This window comes from Giraffa tippelskirchi, chromosome X (assembly GCF_054371585.1).
Source record: "Giraffa tippelskirchi isolate mGirTip1 chromosome X, T2T-mGirTip1v1.2.pri, whole genome shotgun sequence".
Classification (NCBI taxonomy): domain Eukaryota; kingdom Metazoa; phylum Chordata; class Mammalia; order Artiodactyla; family Giraffidae; genus Giraffa; species Giraffa tippelskirchi.
Window position 1 is genome coordinate 93,668,688 of NC_137289.1, and position 24,535 is coordinate 93,693,222.

At 50.7% G+C, this 24,535-nt stretch overlaps 1 protein-coding gene across 16 annotated transcripts; it reads left to right on the forward strand.

The window, feature by feature from the left end:
- Positions 1–690: 690 nt before the first annotated feature.
- UBA1 (ubiquitin like modifier activating enzyme 1) lies at positions 691–22,532 on the forward strand. 16 transcript variants are annotated; one of them, XM_081567142.1, is made up of 28 exons: positions 691–795; positions 1,330–1,623; positions 2,917–3,172; positions 8,787–8,903; positions 9,033–9,091; positions 9,193–9,361; positions 9,450–9,584; positions 10,534–10,640; positions 10,902–10,992; positions 11,100–11,232; positions 11,727–11,824; positions 11,914–12,060; positions 12,192–12,368; positions 12,495–12,599; positions 12,686–12,766; positions 13,124–13,279; positions 14,920–15,085; positions 15,256–15,452; positions 17,292–17,356; positions 17,600–17,795; positions 18,520–18,594; positions 18,714–18,903; positions 20,071–20,159; positions 20,451–20,543; positions 20,671–20,862; positions 21,775–21,876; positions 21,979–22,079; positions 22,200–22,532. In XM_081567142.1, exons 3-28 carry the CDS (start codon positions 3,158–3,160, stop codon positions 22,333–22,335), a joined length of 3,192 nt encoding a protein of 1,063 aa, XP_081423268.1. In that variant the 5' UTR covers positions 691–795; positions 1,330–1,623; positions 2,917–3,157; the 3' UTR covers positions 22,336–22,532. The 16 variants fall into 16 exon arrangements, with proteins under 16 accessions (XP_081423268.1, XP_081423275.1, XP_081423274.1 ...); XM_081567149.1 differs by lacking the exon at positions 2,917–3,172 and adding an exon at positions 8,384–8,477; XM_081567150.1 differs by lacking the exon at positions 691–795 and adding an exon at positions 8,384–8,477 and having other exon boundaries at positions 1,309–1,623.
- The last annotated feature ends 2,003 nt before the right edge of the window (positions 22,533–24,535 follow it).

Here is a 24,535-nt window from a genome sequence, read left to right on the forward strand (position 1 = left end):
AGTGGTTTTTTTTTTTTTTGGCAGCACTGCTCCCTTGTGGGATCTTAGTTGACCCACCAGTGATTGCCCTGAGCCTTGAGCAGTGAAAGCACAGAGTCCTAACTGCCAGGGAATTCCCTACAGATGTAAATTATTTACATATTGATACTAGTTATCATGTTATGTAAACTATGTAATATTTACACATATTGATACATTTTATTAGATATAATTTTTACATTTATGGGCTGTCTCTCTAGTCTGTCAGCTCCTTGAGGGCAAGATCCCTAGCACCTGGCCCACAGCTTGAGCTCTGTAAGTGTCAAATGAATGAACTCCTTTGGTCACCTGAGGCTCAGCTTTTCTATCTGTAGGATGAATGTGCCTTTCCATCTGAAGTTACTCCCATGTTCCGATCCCTTTTCCTACCCACCCCAGCCCCCAGAGTACAGCTTCCGGAATTCCACAGCCCAGGTTCACATTTTCCCGTACCCCGGGCGCTCCTGCCCACCACGTGCACCAGGCAACGGTCCAACTGGACTACGACCCCCAGCATGCCTCGCGCGTTTTGGAAGTACCACAACTCATAGGGGTGTCTGGGTCTGACACGGGCTCCAAGAGCGCAGGAGCAGGTGAAGGTTCCCCTCTAGCTTAGCATCTGTGGTACATCCCAAACCGGGGGCCCTCTGGGGCCCCGCGCTTCCGAGCTCCGCGCAAACTCTGGCTCTTCTACGACTGAGGTGATTTGCTCTTCCGTTGCCCCTTGGCTTCGACTCATCTCCAGCAGGAAGGCGAGGCTTCCGCCCGGCACAGGGGGTGAGCTGGATCACGGTCCCCCCAGCCCCCTGGACAGCATTCGAGGGAGGGGGCTCAATTTCGGGGATCCTTGAAGGGGCATATTTGGGAGCTCTGAGCACGGTGTGGCATTTAGAGGTGGCTGTTTTTGTGGGGACCCTTAGCAAGTGGCGTTAGGGACTCCGGGGTGGGACTTTGAGGTCTGTTTTAAGGAGCGGCCCTCAGAGGCAGGGTTTATACCCATTAGAGACCGGGTTTAGGGGTATGTTTGGGGCGACCCTTAGGATCCGTGTATGAATACTCTTGTCCATAGGGTAGGATTCGGTGTGCTTCCCAAGGGGAGAGGCAAAGTTTAAGGTTCCTGAACTCAAGGCGGAATTTGGGGAGGGCTTGATTCAGGAAGGGTCGTGGTGACGGTGGGAACAGGCGGGACCGACGTGGCATGTGGAGGTATCTAATGGCCTTTGTGACCTCTGCTTCTATTATGATGTCTCACCGCGCTTGGGTATTAAAGGCTGAGAGACCGGACACATTGGGGCCCACATGTTGTTTTAGGAAGAGGAGCCTCCAGCCCAGGCTGTAGAAAGGACGCTGGAACCTAGCATGCTAGGCTCTTCCCGAGAGGACAGAGTGTCACCGGCTTACCTTTGCCGTGGCTTTATTCGCTATGCATGAGGAGACGGACTGTTGAGGAAGACCATTTTGGCCCTTTTCGCACCTGGTTCGTCGGAAGTATCAGCTTGTGAATTATTCACAAGGGGGCGGTTCATCGTGCTTAAGGGGCGTGCTGAAAGGGGCGCCTTGCAGTCTGCCAGGCAAATTTAGATCACACTGCAAAAGCGTAAAAAGGTGAGTGGCGGCCCGAGTTTTCTGTGGCTTTTCTAGGGGCATTGTGCATAATTCATGAGGAGCGTAGCTTTTAGGGCTTCATCGGCACGATCCACTGTTATCTTTTCCTTAGAGGTTTCAGGATTTAAGTTCTGCGTCTCGCGAAGGGATGAGGCCTCGCGCATTGTTCATTCTTTGCTGCCCGATAATCCCAGATTATCAACAAAGACTCTAGATTCAAGTCACATCGATCCTTGCCAGCTGTGTGATCTTTGGCAGATCTGTGAACTTGAAAAAATGAGTCTGAGCATAATGGTGATCAGGTTAGTTTTCATTCATTTAGCAGCTTTATTAGACCATTTAATCCCCACAACAACCCTGGGAGGTAGGTTATTATCGTCCCACTTTATAGATGAGGAAACTGGGACACCAGGAGGCTAAGTAATTTGCCTAAGGTTACTCACAGTTAGTGAGTGGCTGAGCCAGGATTCAAACCCAGTTAGTCTAGTTCGAGAGTCTGTAGTCTTAAATACCATAATGTCTCTCTCCCACCCACCCAATTCACTGGTACTTCTACTACTGTTAGTCATATAGCACCAGGTGGCCAGGCACTGTTCTGAGCCCTTTCTACATGTTTATTCATTTAAACTTCATCACAAGGTAGGTTACTATTGTTCTCATTTTATGGGTGGGGAAACAGTAACCCAGAGAAGTGTCTGGTCCCAGGTCACAAAGCTAGTCATCCATGGGTGGAAGTGATTTTTGTGAGGATTTGAGAACTCAGGAGGTCTCCTTTGACCTGAGACCTGAAGGCCAAGAAGGAACTGATTCCCTGCTCTGCATTCCTGAGACAAGTGGCACAATGCATGGAAAGGACTCACCAAAGGAACCACCACATAGCAGGCGAACGGTTAATGTGATCTATTATTATTAAATAGAAATGTAGTGGTTGTTTATCGTGTGCCTGGGGCTTTAGTATACAGTTGTATCTCTGGTGACCTGGTAGTCTGTGCTACCTATTTAACGGACATTGGTGGACTTAGTGCTCTGTTTTACAATGTAAATCTGGAAGGGTGTTTCAAGGCATTATTTTTTAGATAATGCCCCAAGTTGGGGGTTTCTCTGGTGTCTGGGTATACCCTCACCCATAACTAATTTTATATCAATACAAAATATTATACTTACATATTACCTTTGCATTAATATATAATACTTTAAAAATGTAACAGTGCTCTATGCCAGCACTGCTCTGAGCTCATTTCATAGTTTATACTCTCTGGTTTCATAGTGACACATTTTGCCTTTATGATGTAGGTGGGTTCTACTGCTGCTGCTGCTGCTGCTGCTAAGTCGCTTCAGTCGTGTCCGACTCTGTGCGACCCCATAGACGGCAGCCCACCAGGCTCCGCCGTCCCTGGGATTCTCCAGGCAAGAATACTGGAGTGGGTTGCCGTTTCCTTCTCCAGTGCATGAAAGGGAAAAGTGAAAGTGAAGTCGCTCAGTCGTCCGACTCTTAGCAACCCCATGGACTGTAGCCCACCAGGCTCCTCCGTCCATGGGAATTTTCCAGGCAAGAGTACTAGAGTGGGGTGCCATTGCCTTCTCCGGTGGGTTCTACTACTATCCCCATTTTACAGTTGTAGAAACTGAGGCAACTACCAAAGGCAGGTAGTAAACCTGGATTTGGTTGGACCAAAGCAGCTCTGGTTCACGTGCAGTTGGTTAACGGTGGGGAGGAGGCAGCTCCACTTCCCCCTGGGTTTCCCCTGCGGCTCTGCAGCATCTTTCATTATTCATGAACAGGAAGCGGTGACCATGTTGCCTTGGCTGGAATACCATAATCCTTACTTGCTGTGCAAGGCTGTCTGGAGTATTTCTGTCCATCCAGCCTCATGGATAATTCATGAGTAACTGGGTGGGACCTTTCTTGACCTCTCTGAGTCCAGGTTGGGCTGCTGCAGTATCACTATTCATTATTCATGAGCCAGGTGAGAGTGTTTTCTTGTGTTAGCCCTATTTCCATGCTTACAGGGTATTAGATGCAGCAGTGGGCGGACCTGTCTCTTTTGTCCTTGCCCCCCCCTTGTGCATTATTCATGAGATGTGGCCTCAGTCTCCTTGGCTTCCAAGCTGCAGCAAGATTATTCATTATTCATAAGCATTGGGGTGTGGCTTCCATGTTTTAACATTGGCTTTCTGGTTGCAGGGTGTTAGTCAACCAGCCACCCGGCCTCATGCATAATTCACGATCAGGAAGTGTGTCTTTGGTGGCCTTTCTGGGTTTCCATGGCAGCCTGGCTGTAACAATATATTCATTATTCACGTTTCACGGGCGTGCCCTCTATGTCGTTTACCTGTTTGCCTAGTTACTGACAGAGTAGCCACCAGATGGTGGTATTCCCCTTCGAATGAGTTACAAACTGGGCTCATCATACATGATTCATTAATGGGCGCGGCCTGCCTACATCCGGGTTTCTGGGGGGTGGGGCCCAAGGTTTTGTTCCGGCCTGGGGCTCCGCGGCCGCCATCTTGTGTCGGCGGCGGCGGAGGTGAAGGAGGTGGCAGGGACAAGCAGAACCATTACGACCCGGGGAGGAGAAGTCGGCGGCGGCGATTCTAGGCGGCCCAGGCGGCGGGGAGGAGGAGGAGAAGGAGGAGGAGGGTGGCGGCCGGGCTTGGCTTCGGCTCCTAGAGGAGTTGGCGGCGGCGCGACCCGGGGAACCGGCATTGGTAACAAACGGCCTTTCTCAGCGCCTTGGCCGGGGCAGGGGTTTCGGGATTGGATAGTGTTGGGCCGGCGCTGGGCCAAGCTAATGTCGGGGCGGGTGGTGATGACTCGGATGGAGAAATCGTTGAAGAGAAGTGGGGGGTACATTTTGGGCGGGGCCGATATTCCCCATCTGGGACCAGCCCAGTCCCTCGGGCTCCAAAATCTGACCTTAGGCTCAGACCTCCAGAATCTGCTATTAGAGACTCAGCCAGCATTCCTAATCAGGGACCTGGCCCTGTCCTGCATCTTGCATGGCAGATCGGAACTTCCCCCAGTCAGCAATGGAGAGTTAAAGGGGATCGACATTCCTGGTCAAAGCCTCCTACCAGTGTATGTCATTAAAGACCTACCCCCAGAATCTTTCTTCATTCACCCTTCGTTCCTCAGAATTTGTCCTCGCAGCTTCCAAGAGGGGCCAAACCTCAGGGAGGGTCCCATTTGGTTTCATTTAACCTTCTCTAGCATCTTCCTTCAGAACCACCCTCCACACGCACATGCACACGCGCGCGCACACACAGTCTGCCCTTAGAGCTTTCAAGGAGTCTAGACCCTGTAAAGGGCTATTTGTACTTGGCCTCAATGTCAGAGACCACTCCTCCACATCCCAGAGGTCTCCCAACCCACCTTGGCTCTAGCATCTTCCCTCTGAAACCCTTCTGGGCCAGCATTTTTATTCAGAGGTCCACTTCAGCATTCACCTTTAGAAACTGTTTTCATTCCTAGAATCTGTCCTTAAAGACTTCCTTTATTTTAAGAGAATGATTCCTTTTTTCTTGTGGTCCCAGTATTCTCTTTACACTATCCTTTGCGGGCCTCAACATCGCCCCCATCAGACACTCCTAACCCCCAGTATCTTCCCTCAGAGCTTCCCAGGGGACCAGACACCAGGGAGGAACTGCTTGGACACATATTCCTCCATCAGAGATCTCTCTGCCAGCCTCTCTCCTTGCAGACCCTATTGGCTCCCGGCCCCTTGCATCAGAGACTTGCCTCTCAAATCCCACCCTTCACTCAACCTCTGCCTTCAACAGCCAGCCAGGGTTCTAGCTTCTCTCACAGATCGCTTAACCTTGCATCAGGCCTCAGAATCGGCCCTCAGAGCCTTCCAGGATCCCAGCATCTTCATTCAGGGTTTCAGCTTCGTAGGACCCCAACATCATGGTCAGTTGTCCCTTCCCACAACAGGTCTGGTTGTTCTCCATCAGAGTAGAAAACCCCCTCAGCATCGACTCTCAGAGCCTCCATGGGCTTCCACATAATTGATCAGAGAAACCCTGCTTACTGAAATCTTTAGGGCCAGAACTGTCTGGGCTCAACCTCCCCTTTCCACTCCTCAGAGCAGTTGCAGTACCTAGCATGTACCAATCAGAGATCAACACGAAGCTTCTGTGCTCCATTAGAAATCCCTCCACAACCCCACCCTGGGCCTCAGCATCCACCCTCGTAGCCTCCTGGATCTCCTGACATCAAGGTCAGAAACACCTTTCTCCCTGCAAGTCCCTGTTAATTTTGGTCAAAGATTTCCCTCTGCCACCAGTGTAGACCCCCAGGGCCCCAGCATCCTCCTGATGGAGAGCACCCCTGCCCCCAGACCCCATCATCTTCTTGAAACCTCCTTGGGCCCCAGAAGCCCCCATCCATTCCCTGTGTAGCCACTGGGGCCTCCAGTGCAATTTCTCCGCCTTTTCCTAAAAGCTTCTTTTCCAAAGACCCGGATTTGAGTCTTAACAATCTTGCCCAGTCACACCCTGGCTGTCCATCCCGCCCCCCCCCAGACTTCTAACATCCCCTTTCCTGTCTCCCTCTGACCCTCCAGAGGCTCAGGCAACCGCTTCCTGATGCTTTGCTTTTATATTCCTAGGGATTTCTCAGTTAATCCCTCTTAGGAGGCTTGACAGGCCCCAGGATCCTGTGCCCTACCTTCTCCCTGTGCTGATGACTTGACCCTGTGGTTGCCTGCTCTCGAGCCTGCTCCAGGGCTCCTACATCAAACCATCTCTGGTTTGGGTGGTAGAGAATGCTCAGGCATCAAAATCAGCAGTTTGGAGATCTCAGGCAAGCTCTGAAGCTCTCTGAGTCCTCATTCAGGTTTGCTGAACATTTGGTAGTATATGTGTCCTAATTGGGGCCTGAGCATGTGTTGAGAGAGAAAAGGTATTGATTTTATACTCGGGGTGGAGGATCTTTAGATCTGCTCTGGGGTTTCTGCCTCAGACCCCTTTCTGCTTGCCCTGAGACTGGCCTGTTGCAAATCTCTGCAGTTGAAGTCCTCTCTCAGACCATCTGCTGAAACCTGCTTAAACCCTCACTGCCAGCACTAGGGATCCAGATGTCAAAGTATCTAGACAGCAGAGATCTCTCTGGCCTTGGACTATCTCTAATTTCAGGTGCAGGGATATGGTGTGTGCTCAACAACCAAATCAGTGGCAAGGCAAGGATATAACTAAGTAATGGAGGCCTCTCTGCAGGTGTCTGGGGAGGAGCTTAAGTCGCTGAGTTCTGACCACAGACTTTGACTTTTTTAACCTCCCTAGCAGCCCCTTGAGGGTATTTCCATTTGTCCCTGCTTTGGGGGAAAAAAAGGGCTCAAAGGAAATGAGCCCCCTACTCTGTCTCAGGAAGTCAGTCATGGAAAATGGAATTTGGCTTGGTCCCCCAACTAACTCACCAAGCCTCTTCTACCTAGGTTGGTTCTTGGCATTCCCAGCAGTTCAGCTGGGTGTCTTGGACTGGAGCCAGCCTCCTGCCTCCTGGGTACCCCTCCCTCACCTCTCATCTGTCAGCCCTGTGGACTGTGCCCCAAGCTGGGTCCTGACTCTGTTCCCCCAGGAGGTTTTTGGCAAACAGTCTAACGCCAGCTGCATGATGCTGGGCAAGTGACTGGAGTTTTCTGAGCCCTTGTTTTCTTATTTGTGGCAAAGTATAAGGTTATTTGGTTTGTGAGCATTGTTAGAACTAGACAAAGCCCTTTACCCAAAGATTGATGGGCAGTAAGCTCCTAGTAGATGGTAGGGTGCTCTTGTCATCTTGCTTAGTGGTAGCATGTGACAAGTGCCAAGGTGGCCTCTTAGGTACAGTTGGGGTACTTGGTGTGATTGGGTGTCATTGATTGGGCTCAGTGTAGGAGAGCAGAGGCTTAGAGGTGCATTGGGGGTGAGGAGAAGATTCAGAGTCCTGTCATCTCCAGCCTCTGGGTCCAGTCACCCCCTCGCTCCAAGATCTCACTTTCACAGCAGGCTGCATTATTCTGTCTCTGGGACCTAGTCCTCATGAGCTCAGGTTTTTCCATTTGTTGGCAAGGACACTCAGCCCTGCCTCGCAGGGTCAAGACCGTTGAGTGGATGAAACACCATAATGTTGGGAGGCAGCCTGGGCTTCCAGGGTCAGCAGATCCTAGTATGATTCCAGCTTGGCCACTCTCCTTGTGAGGACCTCAGTCAAGTCTCCAAAGTCCCTGAGTGGATTTTTTTCTTCCAGTGTGAGTTGTGGGGGGGGTCTTACTGATAGTAGTCCAAACCCCACAGAGGTGCCCTGAGGACAAAGTGAGGCATAGCTCATAAAGTGCTTAGTTTGACATCTGGCACAGGGAGGACTCCTAATAAATATTCATTTATCATTGTTGACCTGTTTAAAGGACTCCACACAGGGACAAGGCTTGGAAAGTGTGTATTTCCTCTCTCTCTCTGCAGCTTTTTTTATTGGCTCTGGGTGTTTTCCCCTCCCAGAGCTGGAGGTGGTGGGGAGGGGATTGGACTTTGTGAAACTCTTCTTGGAACCCCTCTGGGAGCTGAGTTCTCAGCATAATATCGCTTGGCCATCATGCCACCCTGGTGGATGTCCAAGCCACATTTCCCTCCCTAACCCCTGTCGTTGGGATTAAGGGGGAGGAAATTGGCTCCTTGCTATTGCCTCCCTCCCTGCTCTAGGCCAGGCTCTCTGGCCTGTGTTATATCTCATCACTTCAACAACTCCATGGGGTAGGTAAGTGGTATTCTCACTTGTGTTTTCCAGGCAAGGGAACCAAGCCCATAAGGGTTAAATGATATCTGGTGAGGAGTGGCAATGTCTGACCTGAAGATACATCCTTCCTCTGACTCCCCCACAAGTACATTCTCTTCACTCCTTTCCCCCCATAGGATTGGAGTCTCTCCCTCATTATTCTGGGCTGGGGATAAAAGTGAATGGCCTGGTGGTCAGCAGCATGGATTGCAAGCCAGACCAGCTGGGTTCAGATCTTAGCTCTTACAGCTATGTGACCCTGGGCAAGTCACCTAACCCCTCTGTACCTGTCTCCTCTTCTGTAAAATGGGGATATTAGCCCTTACATCTTCCCTTTCCACCCACCAGTCATCACTAACCAGCAAGAACACCCCTGTACCCCAGGCTCGCTTCTGATTTCTTTTATGCTCTCCAGATGTCCAGCTCGCCGCTGTCCAAGAAACGTCGCGTGTCCGGGCCTGATCCAAAGCCGGGTTCTAACTGTTCCCCTGCCCACTCCGTATTGTCCGAAGTGCCCTTGGTGCCAACTAACGTGAGTGTGTTCTTCCTAGAGACTGGCAGGCGGGGTGGTGGGTGGGAACATCTTCTGTATCCCTGTCCTGTCTGTCCTGTCCCTCCTTCTGCACATCTCCTTGAACCTAGTCTTCCCCTCCGTTTCTAGGGAATGGCGAAGAATGGCAGTGACTCAGACATAGATGAAGGCCTTTACTCCCGGCAGCTGTGAGTGGGGCCAAAGTTGGACTGTGAGGCGGGAGGGGGCTCTTGAGTGGATAGGGTCAGGAGGGTGTGACCCTGACCTGTGACACCCTCTAACCTGGCAGGTATGTGTTGGGCCATGAGGCAATGAAGCGACTCCAGACCTCCAGCGTACTGGTATCAGGCCTTCGGGGCCTGGGCGTGGAGATTGCCAAGAACATCATCCTTGGTGGGGTCAAGGCTGTCACCCTGCATGACCAGGGCACTGCCCAGTGGGCCGACCTCTCCTCGCAGGTTCCTATTCCCATCCCCCTTCTTTGCCAAGGCCCCAGCCCTCCAGGCTACACAGCCAGTTCACTTCTTCCTACACTCCCCTTTTCAGTTCTACCTGCGGGAAGAAGACATAGGAAAAAACCGAGCTGAGGTCTCCCAGCCCCGCCTCGCTGAGCTCAACAGCTACGTGCCTGTCAGTGCCTACACCGGGCCCCTTGTGGAGGACTTTCTCAGTGACTTCCAGGTACCGTGGGCCATCACCCGGCCTCCTGCCCAGTTCTCTCAGAGCCCAGCTCTGGTTTATTCATTTGATAAACATTTAATGGGCTAGCCTGTGTGCCAAGTTTCACACTAAGGCTGCAGCGAGGGAATGCGAGCAGGCTTTAGACCCTGGGCCTGCCTCTTTAGGAGGAATATGTGAGCCAGCAGACGGGAAGGCATAGTGGTTATGTGCACAGACTGGAGCCAAACTGCCTTGGCACGAGTCTCTCATTGTATTTGTGTAATCTCGGGCCGGTCATGGAGTCTCCTGTTCCTGCCTTTGTCTGTCTGCAGACATGGGAATGGTAGTAATGCTGACTTGATAAAGGTTTTGTGAGGGCTGTGGACTAGCAGCTGGTTGTTGGTTAAATAAAAACTCTGGGCTACAAAGAGGAGCTGTGGGAGCTGAAATTCTACCCTAGGGAGTCCCTTCGAGCCAGGACACTGGAGCTGAACCCTGCTGTAGCCATGGGAGCTCACCCTGATGGGAATGGGTAGGCGTTCAGGCAGAGAGCAGAGACCCAAGGATCATGGCTGAGCAGGTGTTTTAAGAATTGGGAGCAAGTGGGTGTGGTAGGAGTGAGCTCAGGCTTTGGCTGAGGACAAAGTTTTACTTCTGTGTCTCCCAGGGCATGGCAGGGCTGTAAACAGGCAGCAGTGGGTGTTGGCAAATGAAGGAGTCAGCTGTTAGCTAGACTGTCCTCCCAGTTGCCTCTTTACCTTGCCTGCCATAGTCTAGGGATTCACATTTCCTTTCATGAGTTTTGCTTGGGCTGAATCTGATACGTGGTAGATTCTTTCTATTTGTGATAGAGAGCTGAACCAGAAAAGCCTTAAGGACCCTGTGAGCCCTCCTACCAGCCTTCCATGATTGCTCCCTTTACCCTTCACCTTGGTGCTGGGCCCTCGCCTGAGCTTCCATCTCTCCACAGGTGGTGGTCCTTACTAACAGCCCCCTGGAGGATCAGCTGCGGGTGGGTGAGTTCTGTCACAGCCATGGCATCAAGCTGGTGGTGGCAGACACCCGGGGCCTGTTCGGGTGAGTGCCCCTGCCCTTTTCCACCCATACCCCTGCCTTGCCCAAGAAAAGACCCCCAAGCTCTGACTGCCCTCAGCCCCCCTTAGGCCTTTGGGTTTTGGATGCTGTGTGTTTACCTTGCCCCACATAGCATGAGCACAGTCTGATTCCCAGCAGTGATGGGCTGAATTTGCTCAGCAAATACTCACTGCATCTTGAGGGACACGTGCAGTCTCAGTGCGCGTGGGACTCAGGCATCAGCCCTGTTGCCTCCCTCTACAGGCAGCTTTTCTGTGACTTTGGAGAGGAAATGATCCTCACTGATTCCAATGGGGAGCAGCCACTCAGTGCTATGGTATCTATGGTCACCAAGGTGAGGAGGCCAGCCTTGGGTCCTGGCAGGCGGATGGGTGGTCACAGGCCTTCCTGTCTGCTCCCAGTACCCTGGGCCTGCCTCTGAGGTACTCCTCCTTCAACCAGGACAACCCCGGTGTGGTTACCTGTCTGGATGAGGCCCGGCATGGCTTTGAGAGTGGCGACTTCGTCTCCTTTTCGGAAGTACAGGGCATGATTGAACTCAATGGAAGTCAGCCCATGGAAATCAAAGTCCTGGGTGAGCTAGGGCCAGCGGGGAACCAGGGGAGATAGGAGGCATTTCCCTGGACTCTGTGTAAGTGGAGACACATCCTGAGTGTCTGAGATGAGCCAGAGATAGAGTCTCCTAGGGTCTACTCAGCAGGGTGTGGGGGAGAAGTGCTGTCTTGTGTTTGAGCTGTTTGTAGAATAGGCCCCTGATGTCTGTGCTGAGGGAAGACGAGGTCTCTGGTGTTTGAACAAAGAGGATCCACTTGTGTCTGAGCTGATTCAGACAGGGAGCAGAAAACATCTTCCATTGTAGACTTGGGGTCAGAGACATGGGGTCCCATGGGCGCTGGGTCTGGGGTAGAGGGGAGATGGTTTCTGAAGTTCAACTGGAACTCAGGATGGAGAGGAGATTATTCCCGATGTCTGAGCTGGGTCAGGAATGGATTTTCCCTCATCTCGTAGGTGGTTGTTTTAGGTTTTTAGGGGGAGAGGGTGTCCTGACAGCTTCCCTGTCTACCCTAGGTCCTTACACCTTTAGCATCTGTGACACCTCCAACTTCTCTGACTACATCCGCGGAGGCATCGTCAGCCAGGTCAAAGTACCCAAGAAGATCAGCTTTGTGAGTGTGGGGGGCAGGGGGCTGTGGGGGCTGGGCATCTCACAGTTCTCAATTCTTCTCGTCTGATTCTGATGCCCCGCTTCCCACAGAAATCCTTGCCAGCCTCCCTAGCAAAGCCTGACTTTGTGATGACAGACTTCGCCAAGTATTCCCACCCTGCCCAGCTGCACATTGGCTTCCAGGCCCTGCACCAGTTCTGTGCTCAGCATGGCCGGTCCCCTCGGCCCCACAATGAGGTGGGTGTGGATGAGCCAAGCCAGGGCAGATGACCTTGGCACTGCAGGCCCACTCTGCCTGTCTACCTACACCTCTTGCCCCCCACACAGTGACCTAACAGGTGCGCTCTTGGTTCCTTTGGCCCCACTAGGAGGATGCAGCAGAGCTGGTTACCATAGCCCAGGCTGTGAACACTCGATCCCTGCCCACAGTGCAGCAGGACAGCCTGGATGAGGACCTCATCCGGAAGCTAGCATATGTGGCTGCTGGGGACCTGGCTCCCATAAATGCCTTCATTGGGGGCCTTGCTGCCCAGGAAGTCATGAAGGTCAGCATAGGTGGAAAAGGGCAGGGTTGGGGTAGGCCAGGCACCTCCCTGCCTCTATCACTTGTCCCATCTTCATGAGGCCCCAGGTAAGCACTGATTACTTCCCCTCTCCTGCCCAATCTCCAGGCTTGCTCTGGGAAGTTTATGCCCATCATGCAGTGGCTGTACTTTGATGCCCTTGAGTGTCTCCCTGAGGACAAAGAGGCTCTCACGGAGGACAAGTGCCTCCCGGTATGTGAGTAGGGCCCTGGGGGAGGTGACATGGGGGCATTTCTGGTGACGCTGCTCTCTGACCTTTCTCCCTTTGCATTCCTCAGCGCCAAAACCGTTATGATGGGCAGGTGGCTGTATTTGGCTCAGACCTGCAGGAGAGGTTGGGCAAGCAGAAGTACTTCCTGGTGAGTGATCGCTGGGACACCTGCTTCCTTCATATCCCCTGGCCTCTGGCTACCTGTTATGGGGTCTCCTGCCACTTAAGGGAGTGTCGTTTGGTTCTTGCATCTGTATCACGTGACTTTTGCCATTTTTTTTTTTTTTATCTTGGGAAAGCCTGGTATGTCCTTCTTTTTCCCCCATCTGTGCCTCCACTCTCAGATGACTGGATTACTTTCACAGCCCTGGCACTTAAGGATGTGGCACTAGACACCCCTCTCTTGCTGTCTTCAGGGGAGTGAGTACAGAGTGATGAGTGACTTCACGCTGACCTGCATCACCCTGACCCAGACACTCTGTGTCTCTTCTTGGTTGTCTTCTAGGTGGGCGCAGGGGCCATTGGCTGTGAACTGCTCAAGAACTTTGCCATGATTGGGCTGGGCTGTGCAGAAGATGGAGAAATTGTTGTCACAGACATGGACACCATTGAGAAGTCAAATCTGAACAGACAGTTTCTGTTCCGGCCCTGGGATGTCACTGTGAGTGTGGTGGGGGGTGGAGGTGGTACTTTGTCATCTTGTTTTCCTCTTGTTTTGTTCCCATTCTTCCTGGAAAGGGGGCTTTACTGCCTTTTTCTTTCCTTCAGCTCTCCCTCAGTTTCTGTCACTCATTCAGTGAATGCTGAGTACCCTTCCATCGAATCCACCGTTTTTCATCTCCTGTTTTCTTTTTCCTTGACCTCTTATGAATGCTGCTTGGGACAGCGTGTCGGAGGTCCCAAGTTCAGTGATTCACTAGGGGGACTCACAGGACTCAGCATATAGTCATAGCCATTCTTCCAGTGAAAGAATGCATAACAAAATCAGCAAAGAGAAGTTGGCTCATGGGGTGAAGTCTTGGGGAGACAAGGCACAAGTTTCCAAGACTCTCTCCCAGTGGAGTTGCACAGAACAAGTGTAATTCCCCTAGTAGCGAGTTGCAACAACACATTTGAAATGTTGCCAATCAGGGAAGCTTGTAAGAGACCCAGTACCCAAGGATTTTACTGTGGGCTGGTCATGTAGGCACTCTCTTCTGGGAACATCCCCAAATTCCAGACTCCTAGAAGGAGAGCAGGAGTTCGGCCTAAACCATAGGGTTTGCATAAGCAGCCTAGGCACAGTGAGTAGCCTTTACCAGGTGGGGAATGGCAAGAACTCGCTTGAAATCCAGGTTTCCAGACTGCCGCCAAGGCCCAGCGTGGCCAGGAGGCCTTTTTCCTAGGAGAGCACTTGTGCTAGGTTCACTTTTCTCTGCACAGATAGAAGCTAGGTTATACGGGGATCTAGCTAGTAAGCCTTCTGTGGGGAACAGCATCATTGCATGGCCAGGATCGACTCCCCTTTTGTTCATTCATTTATTTACCAAGTAGTTATCCAGGTAGGTACTGTTGTAGGTACTTGCAGTACACCAAGGACACAGATTTGGTGGGGTGGGGACAGAGAGTAAAGAATAAACACAGTACAATAATGAAGTTTATACTCAGCGTTCTTGGTAAGTGCTGTGCAGAGGAAAGAACAACAGCAAGATGAGGGAAGTGGGCAGGCCAGTGAGATCAGTTTGCAGTTTTGCTATGTGGTTGAGGAAGGGCTCATCTCTGCCAACTTTGAGGGCGTGAGGGAGTAGAGTTCCTCAACCACTCAGGCCAAGATCCTGAGATGGGAGGGGAGTAGGAGATAAGCTGGAGGAAATGGGGACCAAGTCATCTTACCTTCAGTGGAGGTGGGAGAAAGGGAGGGTTTTCAGCAGAGGAAGGATATGACCTGACTCAAACTTCTTGTCTGTATGCTAAGATTGTTTTGTTTGGGGGGAATGTTCCCCAGCCTAGGTGCCATTACCTGAAAGAACAATGGATGTTGGGTAGGCAGAAGGACAGATGGCTGGCCTGTTGTCTCCAGTCTATGCCTGTCCACTGCTTCCCTTTCCACCGAACCCCTGACATATCTGTCCCCGCCCTAGCCCTGTGGTACTGTCATGAACTGTGTCTCCTGCCAAACCAGGGAGCCTCCTGAACTCAGGGCCTAGTTCTTCACAGCATTAAATCTGTCAACCTTCCGGAGGACAGCTCGGTAGAGGCTCTCTGGCTGCACACATGAATAACTGAGTTTTGTTCCCCCATTCCTACTCTCACCCCGCCTAGAAATTAAAGTCTGACACAGCCGCTGCAGCTGTGCGCCAGATGAATCCTCATATTCAAGTGACAAGTCACCAGAACCGTGTAGGTCCTGACACTGAGCGCATCTATGATGACGATTTCTTCCAAAACCTGGATGGTGTGACCAATGCCCTGGATAATGTGGATGCCCGTGAGTTTGGAGGCGGGTGAGAAGGTCAGGGGCCAAGTTGCCAAGTTAGTGTATGCGTGCACATGTGTATGTGTGTGTGTTTGTGTATGTTTTGGAGGTGTCTGTCTTCCTGCCTCCTAATGTTCCATCTTGCCACTCACATTATGTTGTGACCCCACCCCCATCCCCAGGCATGTACATGGACCGCCGCTGCGTGTACTACCGTAAGCCACTGCTGGAGTCGGGGACACTGGGCACCAAGGGCAACGTGCAGGTGGTGATCCCCTTCCTAACAGAATCTTACAGCTCCAGCCAGGACCCACCTGAAAAGTCCATCCCCATCTGCACACTGAAGAACTTCCCCAACGCCATCGAGCACACCCTGCAGGTGATCAGCATTAGCGGGAGAGAGCAGGGAGCAGGCACCTTGGCCTCATGGCTACTGGCCCCTCTGCTTTTTCTCTAAACCTTTCTCTCTCACTTCCTATCTTGTAGCCTAGATTGCTAGAATGATCCATTTCTTTCTCTCTTTTTTGGGAAAATTTTCAACATTTAGGGCTTCCCTGATAGATCAGTTGGTAAAGAATTCACCTGGAATGCAGGAGACCCTGGTTTGATTCCTGGGTCAGGAATATCTGCTGGAGAAGGGATAGGCTACCCACTCCAATATTGTTGGGCTTCCCTTGTGGCTCAGCTGGTAAAGAATCCACCTGCAATGTGGGAGACCTGGGTTTGATCCCTGGGTTGGGAAGATCCCCTGGAGAAGGGAAAAGCTACCCACGCCAATATTCTGGCCTGGAGAATTCCATGGACTGTATAGATTGCAGCCTATATTGCTAGAATGATCCATTTATTTCTCTCTTTTGGGAAAATTTTCAACATTTAGACAAAATACAAAGAATAGTATGAGGAACACTTAAATACTCTTTAAATTTAACATTTGTTAATGTTTTGCCACATTTTCTTAGATTCATGTGTACTGTGGACATCACAATGCTTCACTCCCTATACTTCTTCAAAGGGAGGCTATATTCCCACACAACAGGGTCTCAACCTCAGCACTGGTAACAGTTGGGGTCCGATATTTCTTTGTCATGTGGGCATCCTGAGCACCATAGGATGTTGAGCACAATTCCTGACTTCTATCCACTAGATGCCAGTGGTACCCCCTTCTGTTTGTGACAACTAAAAATGTCTTCAGACATTGCTGGGTGTCCCCTGGGGGCAGAATCACTCCCAGGTGAGAACTGCCGCATCTAGCCAAAACACCACCTTCATGTAGAACAACGTTAGTGGTAATTCTTACTGTCTCTCCTGGTTACTTATTTGTCTCTAACACTCAGTCCATATTCATGTGTCCCCTGCTATTGCTCCAAATGGGTGTAGCAGCTGGTTTTCCAGGATGATTTTGTTGGTATGATGCATATACATACATAATACAAGCAGTGCACGTATTATCTGCCTGGAGGTTTTTACAAAATGAACATATCTAGGTTATCCAGCATCTAGGCCTCAAATCAGAACCTCAGGATAACCATTGTGCTATCAGATGATTCTTACTGCAGTCTTTGAAAGCAGACCATTCAGAATGTTTAGTAGAAGTATGGGATATGGGAACAAAATAGAGAAAAAAAGTTTCCTCCATCACTTTGCCTTCCACCTCTGTAGTTCCAGGCTGGGTGTGTTTATATTTGTGCACCTGCCACAGTGTCACTAGGCCTTGAGTGACCTTGGACTTAGCTTCTCTGTCTCATGAAATGGAGTTGACAGTGGTGTATACCTCACAGGGTTGCTGTAAAGCACATCTGTGTCCTCCAAACCCCCTCAGAGGGCAGAGCCTCTGTCCAGTTTGCTGCTGAATTTTCAGGGCCTATATAGAAACTATTGTTGGGTTTGGTCTGAATTTTCTTTTTTCTTTTATTTGTTAATTTTAAAATATACATAACTGAACTTTTTTTTATTGAGGCATGACATATTTCAAGTAAGGTATACAGATCTTAATTTTTTTTTCCACACATTCACTAGTGTAACCGTTGTCCAGGTCAAGTTCATTGGTTTTTTAGTTGAGGTGTTAGGGGGTCAAGAAGTGGGGAAGGTAGGGGGGCTTACCTTCTCCCAGAGCAGCTATGTTCTTCCCATTGGATTTGTTCACTGATGCTCTTTCTAAACGCTTGCAGAAGTCCGTTTTGTCCACCATCACCTCCTGTAATGTTTGCTCTGTCTGTAGTGGGCTAGAGATGAGTTCGAAGGCCTCTTCAAGCAGCCGGCAGAAAACGTCAACCAATACCTCACGTAAGTAACCAAATGCCCCCTCAGCCCACCCCCTGCCCGCCAGTTAAGGCATCCTGGCTGCTTTCCTCACTGCTGTGACACCCAGCACAGGCACACTTCTCAAATGAATCTGTGAATGAGGCTTGGGCCTCATTCCATTGGGGGTCAGGACTAGCTTTCTGTGGAGAAAGTGAGGTTGCCCTGGAGCCCACTCCTGAGGCCGCTGTGTAATCCTGCCCCTTTGACCCCCCCAATTCCTGATAGAGACCCCAAGTTTGTGGAGCGGACCTTGCGACTGGCGGGCACCCAACCCCTGGAGGTGCTGGAGGCTGTGCAGCGCAGTCTCGTGCTGCAGCGGCCACAGACCTGGGCTGACTGTGTGACCTGGGCCTGCCACCACTGGCACACCCAGTACTCTAACAACATCCGGCAGCTGCTACACAACTTCCCTCCTGATCAGGTAATGCCCACTTGCCAAGTCCACTTGGCAGAATGCGTTTTTTTCTGTAATGGAAGCCTGCTGTGAGTTCTCTGGCTCCTCCTGGGGATTAGTCCAGCTGTGGCACATGCCCCAAGGTGTGAGGAGTCTCAGAAAAATGATTAAACTTGACCTATTTTTGCCATCTACTTTCCTTCCAGCAAGAGACTTTCATTTTTGTTTCCCTTAACTGTGGGGTGGGATGACTCATCTACCTCCTAGGACTGTAGTGATCATAGAGGAGGAATCTTGGAGTTAAGATCTCAGGAAATCAGTTGGGGTTCAACTCCCAGCACCATTTGCACTTGGGCAAGTCACATAGCTTCTCTCTGTACTTCATTTTCCTTGTCAGTAAAGTAGAGGTGGTAATAATTACCTCATGAGGGTTCTTGTGAGGATTTCTTGGTATTTGTTAATATTAACTCAGTACAGTACCTGCAGTTCATAAGAGTTTGTTAAGTGGCTGTGTCTTGCACAGAGTGAGTGCCAGGAGTTTTTTCAGCAACACCCCTAGTTCACCCTGGCATCAGAAATTCCATTCAAAGGACCCTTACAGTCTGGGTTGTTCATGATTGACTCCATCTCCTGCCGTGCGTGCCCAGCCAGGGCTAGTGAATAGGGCACACCAAGGCCCAGGTGAGAAGTTAGGGTTGCTAGAGAGGCCTCCAGTTTTAGATCCTGTTCCTCAAAAATCTTTCCACTTTAGCTCACAAGCTCAGGAGCTCCATTCTGGTCTGGGCCCAAACGCTGTCCACACCCGCTCACCTTTGATGTCAGCAACGTAAGTCTCCTCCTTGGGGTCTCCTAGGGTCAGGTGGAGAGTGGGTGGGAGGGAAGGAGGCCGAGACTCGCCAGGTGAGGGCAGACGTGCTCACCCTTCTGGGCCCTGCCTTTTCCCAGCCCCTCCATCTGGACTACGTGATAGCTGCTGCCAACCTGTTCGCCCAGACCTACGGGCTGACAGGCTCTCAGGACCGAGCTGCTGTGGCCACGCTCCTACAGTCGGTGCAGGTGCCTGAGTTCACCCCCAAGTCTGGAGTCAAGATCCATGTCTCTGACCAGGAGCTGCAGAGCGCCAATGCCTCTGTGGGTGAGGATGTTTGGCCCCCCTGCCAGGAGTTACTACCCCACTGGTCCTCTGCCCAGTGCAGCCTCCTCACCAGTTCTCTGCCCCTGGCACTGCTGTGCAACCCTGTCCTGAGACTTCCTTCTTGATTTGTTTATTTGGAGGGTGTGATTTCCAGCAGTGGTCTTGCTCCTTGGGTAACTGTCCCCATCTTCTCACCCCCATGTTCCTCCGTGTGTGTCTTCACCGTGATGTTGCCCTCCACATAGTTTTCCTCATCCCACTCTTCATACTTCCACCCCAGTTCCCCATCTCTCTCCCCCAGCTCATGTTCTCTATTGGGTGGAGGGCCAAACAGTTGACTCTTTTAGACAATATAGTGTCTGCAGCTAATGATCTCTGCAGTTGAAGCCCCAAAGCAGCCATACACGATGAATGAATGTGGCTGTTTTTATTTTCTCCCATGTCTTCCATCTTCTTCCCAAATATCTACCCTTCATGTTCCTCTCTGTATATTTTTCTACTTCTGCATGTCACTCATATTTCCTTCATCTTTTTCCTCATATACATGCACATGTATTTCTATACGTATAAAACATATAAAACATGCACAAGGTACATGTAAAATGTGTATAAACACTGTGTGTGTGTGTGGGTATACATGCAGACACAGTGTATGTAGAGTATATATAGGGTATATACAGTCTTCTCACCTATCTCATCCTCTATATATGCCCCTATTCTCTACTTTTTTGTATCTTCTGTCCTCCCATCTTACCACATCTGCATACTTTTCCCAACTTCCTCTCTGTATATCTTCCCCTGCACTTTTCCCCTGTATCCTCCATGTGTCTCCACCTCTCTGCATCATTCTCCCTGAGATCTACAGCTCTCCCATCCTTACCTGTCAATCTCCACTTTCTCCTAATGTCTTTGTTTCAGTTCCTTAGTCTCTTAGAGATACCTCTCTTACCTCTCTTGATATTCCACACCGCACCCCTCCCGCCCCAATCTTCTTCAGGTTTGTACTCTGTTGTCCTGCAATGTTTCTTGCCATTGTCCCTCGTCTCTCCCAGGATGTCTTTCCTTTTCAAATCCTTTGTCTCCCTAAACACCTTTTGCCCCACTTGTTTCTACCTCAGACCCTGGCCTTGGGTCTAAAGTGTTGACGGTGTCCCTCTCTCCCTGCAGATGACAGCCGTCTGGAAGAGCTCAAGGCCACACTGCCCAGTCCCGAAAAGCTCCCTGGGTTCAAAATGTACCCTATCGACTTTGAGAAGGTGCTGGGTGGGGGCCCCAGCAGGCAGTGGGGATGGGCTAAGCATGGGTGAGCTGGACAAAACAGGCTTCTGGGGATCGGGAGGCAGCCCCAGGCCTTTGTGGGATTGGATAATGGGCCTGCTACGTGGCCCTGAACGAATAGATGTTCCCAGCCATGCCTTTGTGATCTGAGAGCCCAGCAGGTAATGGTAGTGGAGGATACTTGTGCCCCCAGAGGCCAGGAATCCTCTTCCTCTGATTCTCTCCTATTGTCTCCCCACTCTCCACCCTTAACGTCTCACTCCTAAAAGGATGATGACACCAACTTCCATATGGATTTCATCGTGGCCGCATCCAACCTTCGGGCAGAGAACTATGACATTCCCCCTGCAGACCGGCACAAGGTGAGGCAAACCCAGACCCAGCGTTCCACCCCCTCCCAGGCTGGATTTGCCCACATTTCATCCCTTCTTTAGACTCAGCCTCTTCTACTCTTAACTTCCACCTTCCTTGATCTCTGCTGCCTCACAGAGCAAGCTGATTGCAGGAAAGATCATCCCAGCCATTGCCACAACCACAGCAGCCGTTGTTGGCCTTGTGTGTTTAGAGCTGTACAAGGTGGTGCAGGGGCACCGACAGCTCAACTCCTACAAGAATGGTTTCCTTAACTTGGCCCTGCCCTTTTTTGGCTTCTCCGAGCCCCTCGCGGCACCTCGTCACCAGGTGAGGGTCTGCATTAGGAAGTGGGTTTGTGGGTGGGGTGTTTCTCTGTAGAGCTGGCTCTAGTTTGCTTCATAGTCTGTTACCAGGAGAGGGTCTCTGTCAATGTGTACCTCTTTCCTTCGTGTACACCCTTGTTCATTTATTCACTTACCATGTGTTTTTAAGTACCTTCTATGTGTTAAGTAGGTGTCTGATTCTGACTGTGGAAGCCCTCAGAAAAGATATTTGAATATTAGATTATGATTAATAACTGTACAATAGTAGCACCCAACATTTATTGAGTGCTTAATATGCTCAGTGCTTTTACGTGCTTCCTTTATGCACTCAAATATTTATTGAGCACCTACTGTGTGCCAGGTACTCTTACAGGTGCTACGGTTATATTCCTGAAATAGAGTAATACACTAAATGATTTTGGAACCTCCAAAAAAACAAGATAAGGAGAACTTGGAAATACCAGGGGGCAAGGGGATGGATTTAGGATTTTAAATGTGGGATAGTCAGGAATGGCCTTAAGGAGAAGATGACATGTGAATCTAGACTTGGAGGAGGTGAGAAGACAGGCCAGGCCTTGCCAGAAAGGCATTCCAGAGAGAGGGACCAGTGTCTGCAAGGGTACTGAGGTAGGAGTGTGCCTGGCCTGTTTGAGGAAGAAGTCATTAGAGCAGAGTGTGGGAGAGGATGAGGGGATAGGAAATGAGCAGAAGAGAATAGGAGTCCATGATATAAGGCCTTGTCTCCATTATCATAAGGGTTTCACTGCTTACTCGAGGCCAGACAAAAGCCACGAGAACGTTTTGGACAAAAGAGGCTTGTGGTCTGACTTAGCATGTCTGCATGAGTGAGGGGGAGACTGATGGGGTTTGGTATCCTGGTGGCCCCCATTCCATAGACTGCTCCTTTCCCCCACAGTACTATAACCAAGAGTGGACGTTGTGGGATCGCTTTGAGGTACAGGGTTTGCAGCCTAACGGTGAGGAGATGACCCTCAAACAGTTCCTCGACTACTTCAAGGTGAGAGCCCTTTCTGACTCTCACCCCACCTGGGGGTGGAGTGTGCAGGTGACTGACTGGCCTGTCCACCCCTGTGACACTGCTGTCCTCCTCCTCTTCCAGACGGAACATAAGTTGGAGATCACTATGCTGTCCCAGGGCGTGTCTATGCTCTACTCTTTCTTCATGCCAGCCGCCAAGCTCAAGGAACGATTGGATCAGCCGTGAGTTGGGTGGTGGGGAGCCTCAACTTGCAGCTGTCCCACTGCTGCTCACTGCCCCCAGCTACCTGCCCCTCCTCACTTACCTTTTGCTTCCCTGATCCTCTGCTCCCTCGTCCCCAGGATGACCGAGATTGTAAGCCGTGTGTCGAAACGAAAGCTTGGCCGCCATGTCCGAGCACTGGTGCTTGAGCTGTGCTGTAACGATGAGAGCGGCGAGGATGTTGAGGTCCCCTATGTACGATACACCATCCGCTGATCTGTGTCCTCTCCTGTAGACTGACCCCAGCCCCCCTGCCCCAGATCCCTTCCATCCCAGGGCTCCCATTTGATCTCTGGCAGTGGCCCAGCTAGCCAGGCTTGGTGTTCCCCTCCTCATCCTGCTACCTGAACTCCTCTTGCTGCTGCTTTCTACCTTGTTCAGAACCTGACTCCTAATAAAGAATTGTTAACCCAGGTGTGGCATAACCTGCTGGTTCCAGGGAAAGAAGGGACTTCCTGGAGCTGTGTAGTTCATGTGGAAACCCAAAGGGCTCAGCCTCATGCTAGCTGCCAGCATCCCAGGCAGAGAAAATGTGGGAATTGCCATGTCTTGCCCCCTGTCTTTCCTGCTTAGGAAGAAGTGGCGGCATGGGTGAGGCCACAGAGAGCAGGTATCTAGGTCTCTTTGACTTCATTGGAGCTGGGTTCAAATTCGCCTTCTCCGTCTCTAGCTTCTAACTCCCTGCCTTATTGATTTTGAGAGGTAGTAAAGAGTAGTGTTTGAACAAGTCCTTTAACTTCTCTAACCTTGTTCCTCCTCTGTGAAGGAAAACGTATGGCAACCAGTCAGCCAGGGCTTGGTCACTGTGGCTTATGTCCTTGGGGAAGATCCCTTCCCACCTGGATCGAAGCACTCAGACCCTGGACAAGCCTTCAGCATCACGGTTCCCAGTGCCAGAATGCCTGTGGTGCCTTTTGTTCAACTTCCCTGCTGAAGGGAGGGCTCAACAGCTCTGCTGGACTGAAGGATGCCAGTGTTTGTGCACACTTTGAAGTTTTGATGAAAATATTTGGCTGAGAACATCTGTGGAGGAAAAGCCTCTTTCCTGTCCCTCAGGTCTGGGCTTCTTGTTATGAGGCTTCCCACCTGTGAGAGCCTGCTGTGGGTTGTTGATTGGTTAGAGCAGGCAGTAGGAGGCCCACCACGAACCCCACCAGGACTGCAGAACTTCCCATACTCTGTCTTAGGTCTTGGCTGAGCACACCAGACAGTTGAAAGCACCAGTCTGACTGGCCACGTGGTGCCAGAGGATGCCATTCATAACCACTGTCTTTCACCCAGCCAGACTTACAACTTTTTCCTTTTCCATTTAAAAATTGCTTCACTTAAACCTGAGTATTGGGAATCGCACAACCTGGCCTGAACTTGACCTGACACCCATCATAGCCTGTCTGCACAACTGTTGCCTCCTGGGCCAGCTCCAAACCCCAAGCACAGCGTATGCCCTTGCCTACCTCTCTCTGGTTACTTTTCTTGGCCTTTGCTGCTTGGGTGACCTCATCCTTCCATGTTTCCCTTCGTTCTCCACCAGGACATTAGGGATTGAAGTGCTTTACTTCTGGGATCCATTTACTGGTCATGCTGGCTGGCTAGGTCAAGTGGAGAGGTTTTCCCACTACAGGTACTTTGTCCATTATTGCTGCTCTAGAGTACCCCAAACACTCTGCACCTCTGTCCACTGTTTTTACTGTTGCAGCATCTGAGGCTTGCACATGAACTTGCTTTCTCTGCTTCCACTATCCTGGTACCTTTGTGGGTACTCTAGGCCTTGTTCACTGTATCCCCCTCAGCACAGCTCCTGGATCCCCTTGCTACCTAATTCACACAAGGTATGAGAACAGCTTCTTCATCAAGAACCCATGATTTCTGGTTGCATCTTTGTTCCCCACACATGCCATTTTACTTCTCTGTCATTTTTGTCTACCATTATAACACCAGCAAGATGGGAGACCAGGGCTCAGCGGGTAGGGTTTCCAGTTACTGCACTGAGCCCTCTGCACCCAGCAGGCACAAAGGACAGGGCAGGGACAAGGTTGTCTCGTCGCTGCCTAATACTGTTTACCATCAGTCACTCAACAAACATTTGTCAACTGCTTACTGTGAGCCAGGCAGTATTGTAGGCGTTGGAGGCAGCAACAGATAAAAAAAAAAATCCCTGTCCTGGGGTGGGGGGTGTGGGTGCATGCACATACCAGTGAGACACAGAATAGACAGTAAACACAGTAAGTAAATTGTATGTCAGAAGTTGATCAGTGCAATTCAAAAGGTCTGTAGAGCCAGGTGTGGAAGTCTAGAATGATGGGGTGCAGGTAGGCATTTTTAAATAGGGGAGTCAGGGAAGGCTTTATGAAGAAGGTGACATTAAAACAAGGACTTCAAGAGGATGAGGCATTTGAATATCTGAGGGTAGAGCATT

What these genes read in the sequence shown, in the direction of transcription:
- UBA1 (XM_081567142.1), top strand. An exon ending in GACACCCGGGGCCTGTTCGG is followed by an intron (nt 10,641 to 10,901) that starts GTGAGTGCCCCT and finishes CTCCCTCTACAG; the next exon opens with GCAGCTTTTCTGTGACTTTG. An exon ending in CCTGGATAATGTGGATGCCC is followed by an intron (nt 15,086 to 15,255) that starts GTGAGTTTGGAG and finishes CCCCATCCCCAG; the next exon opens with GCATGTACATGGACCGCCGC.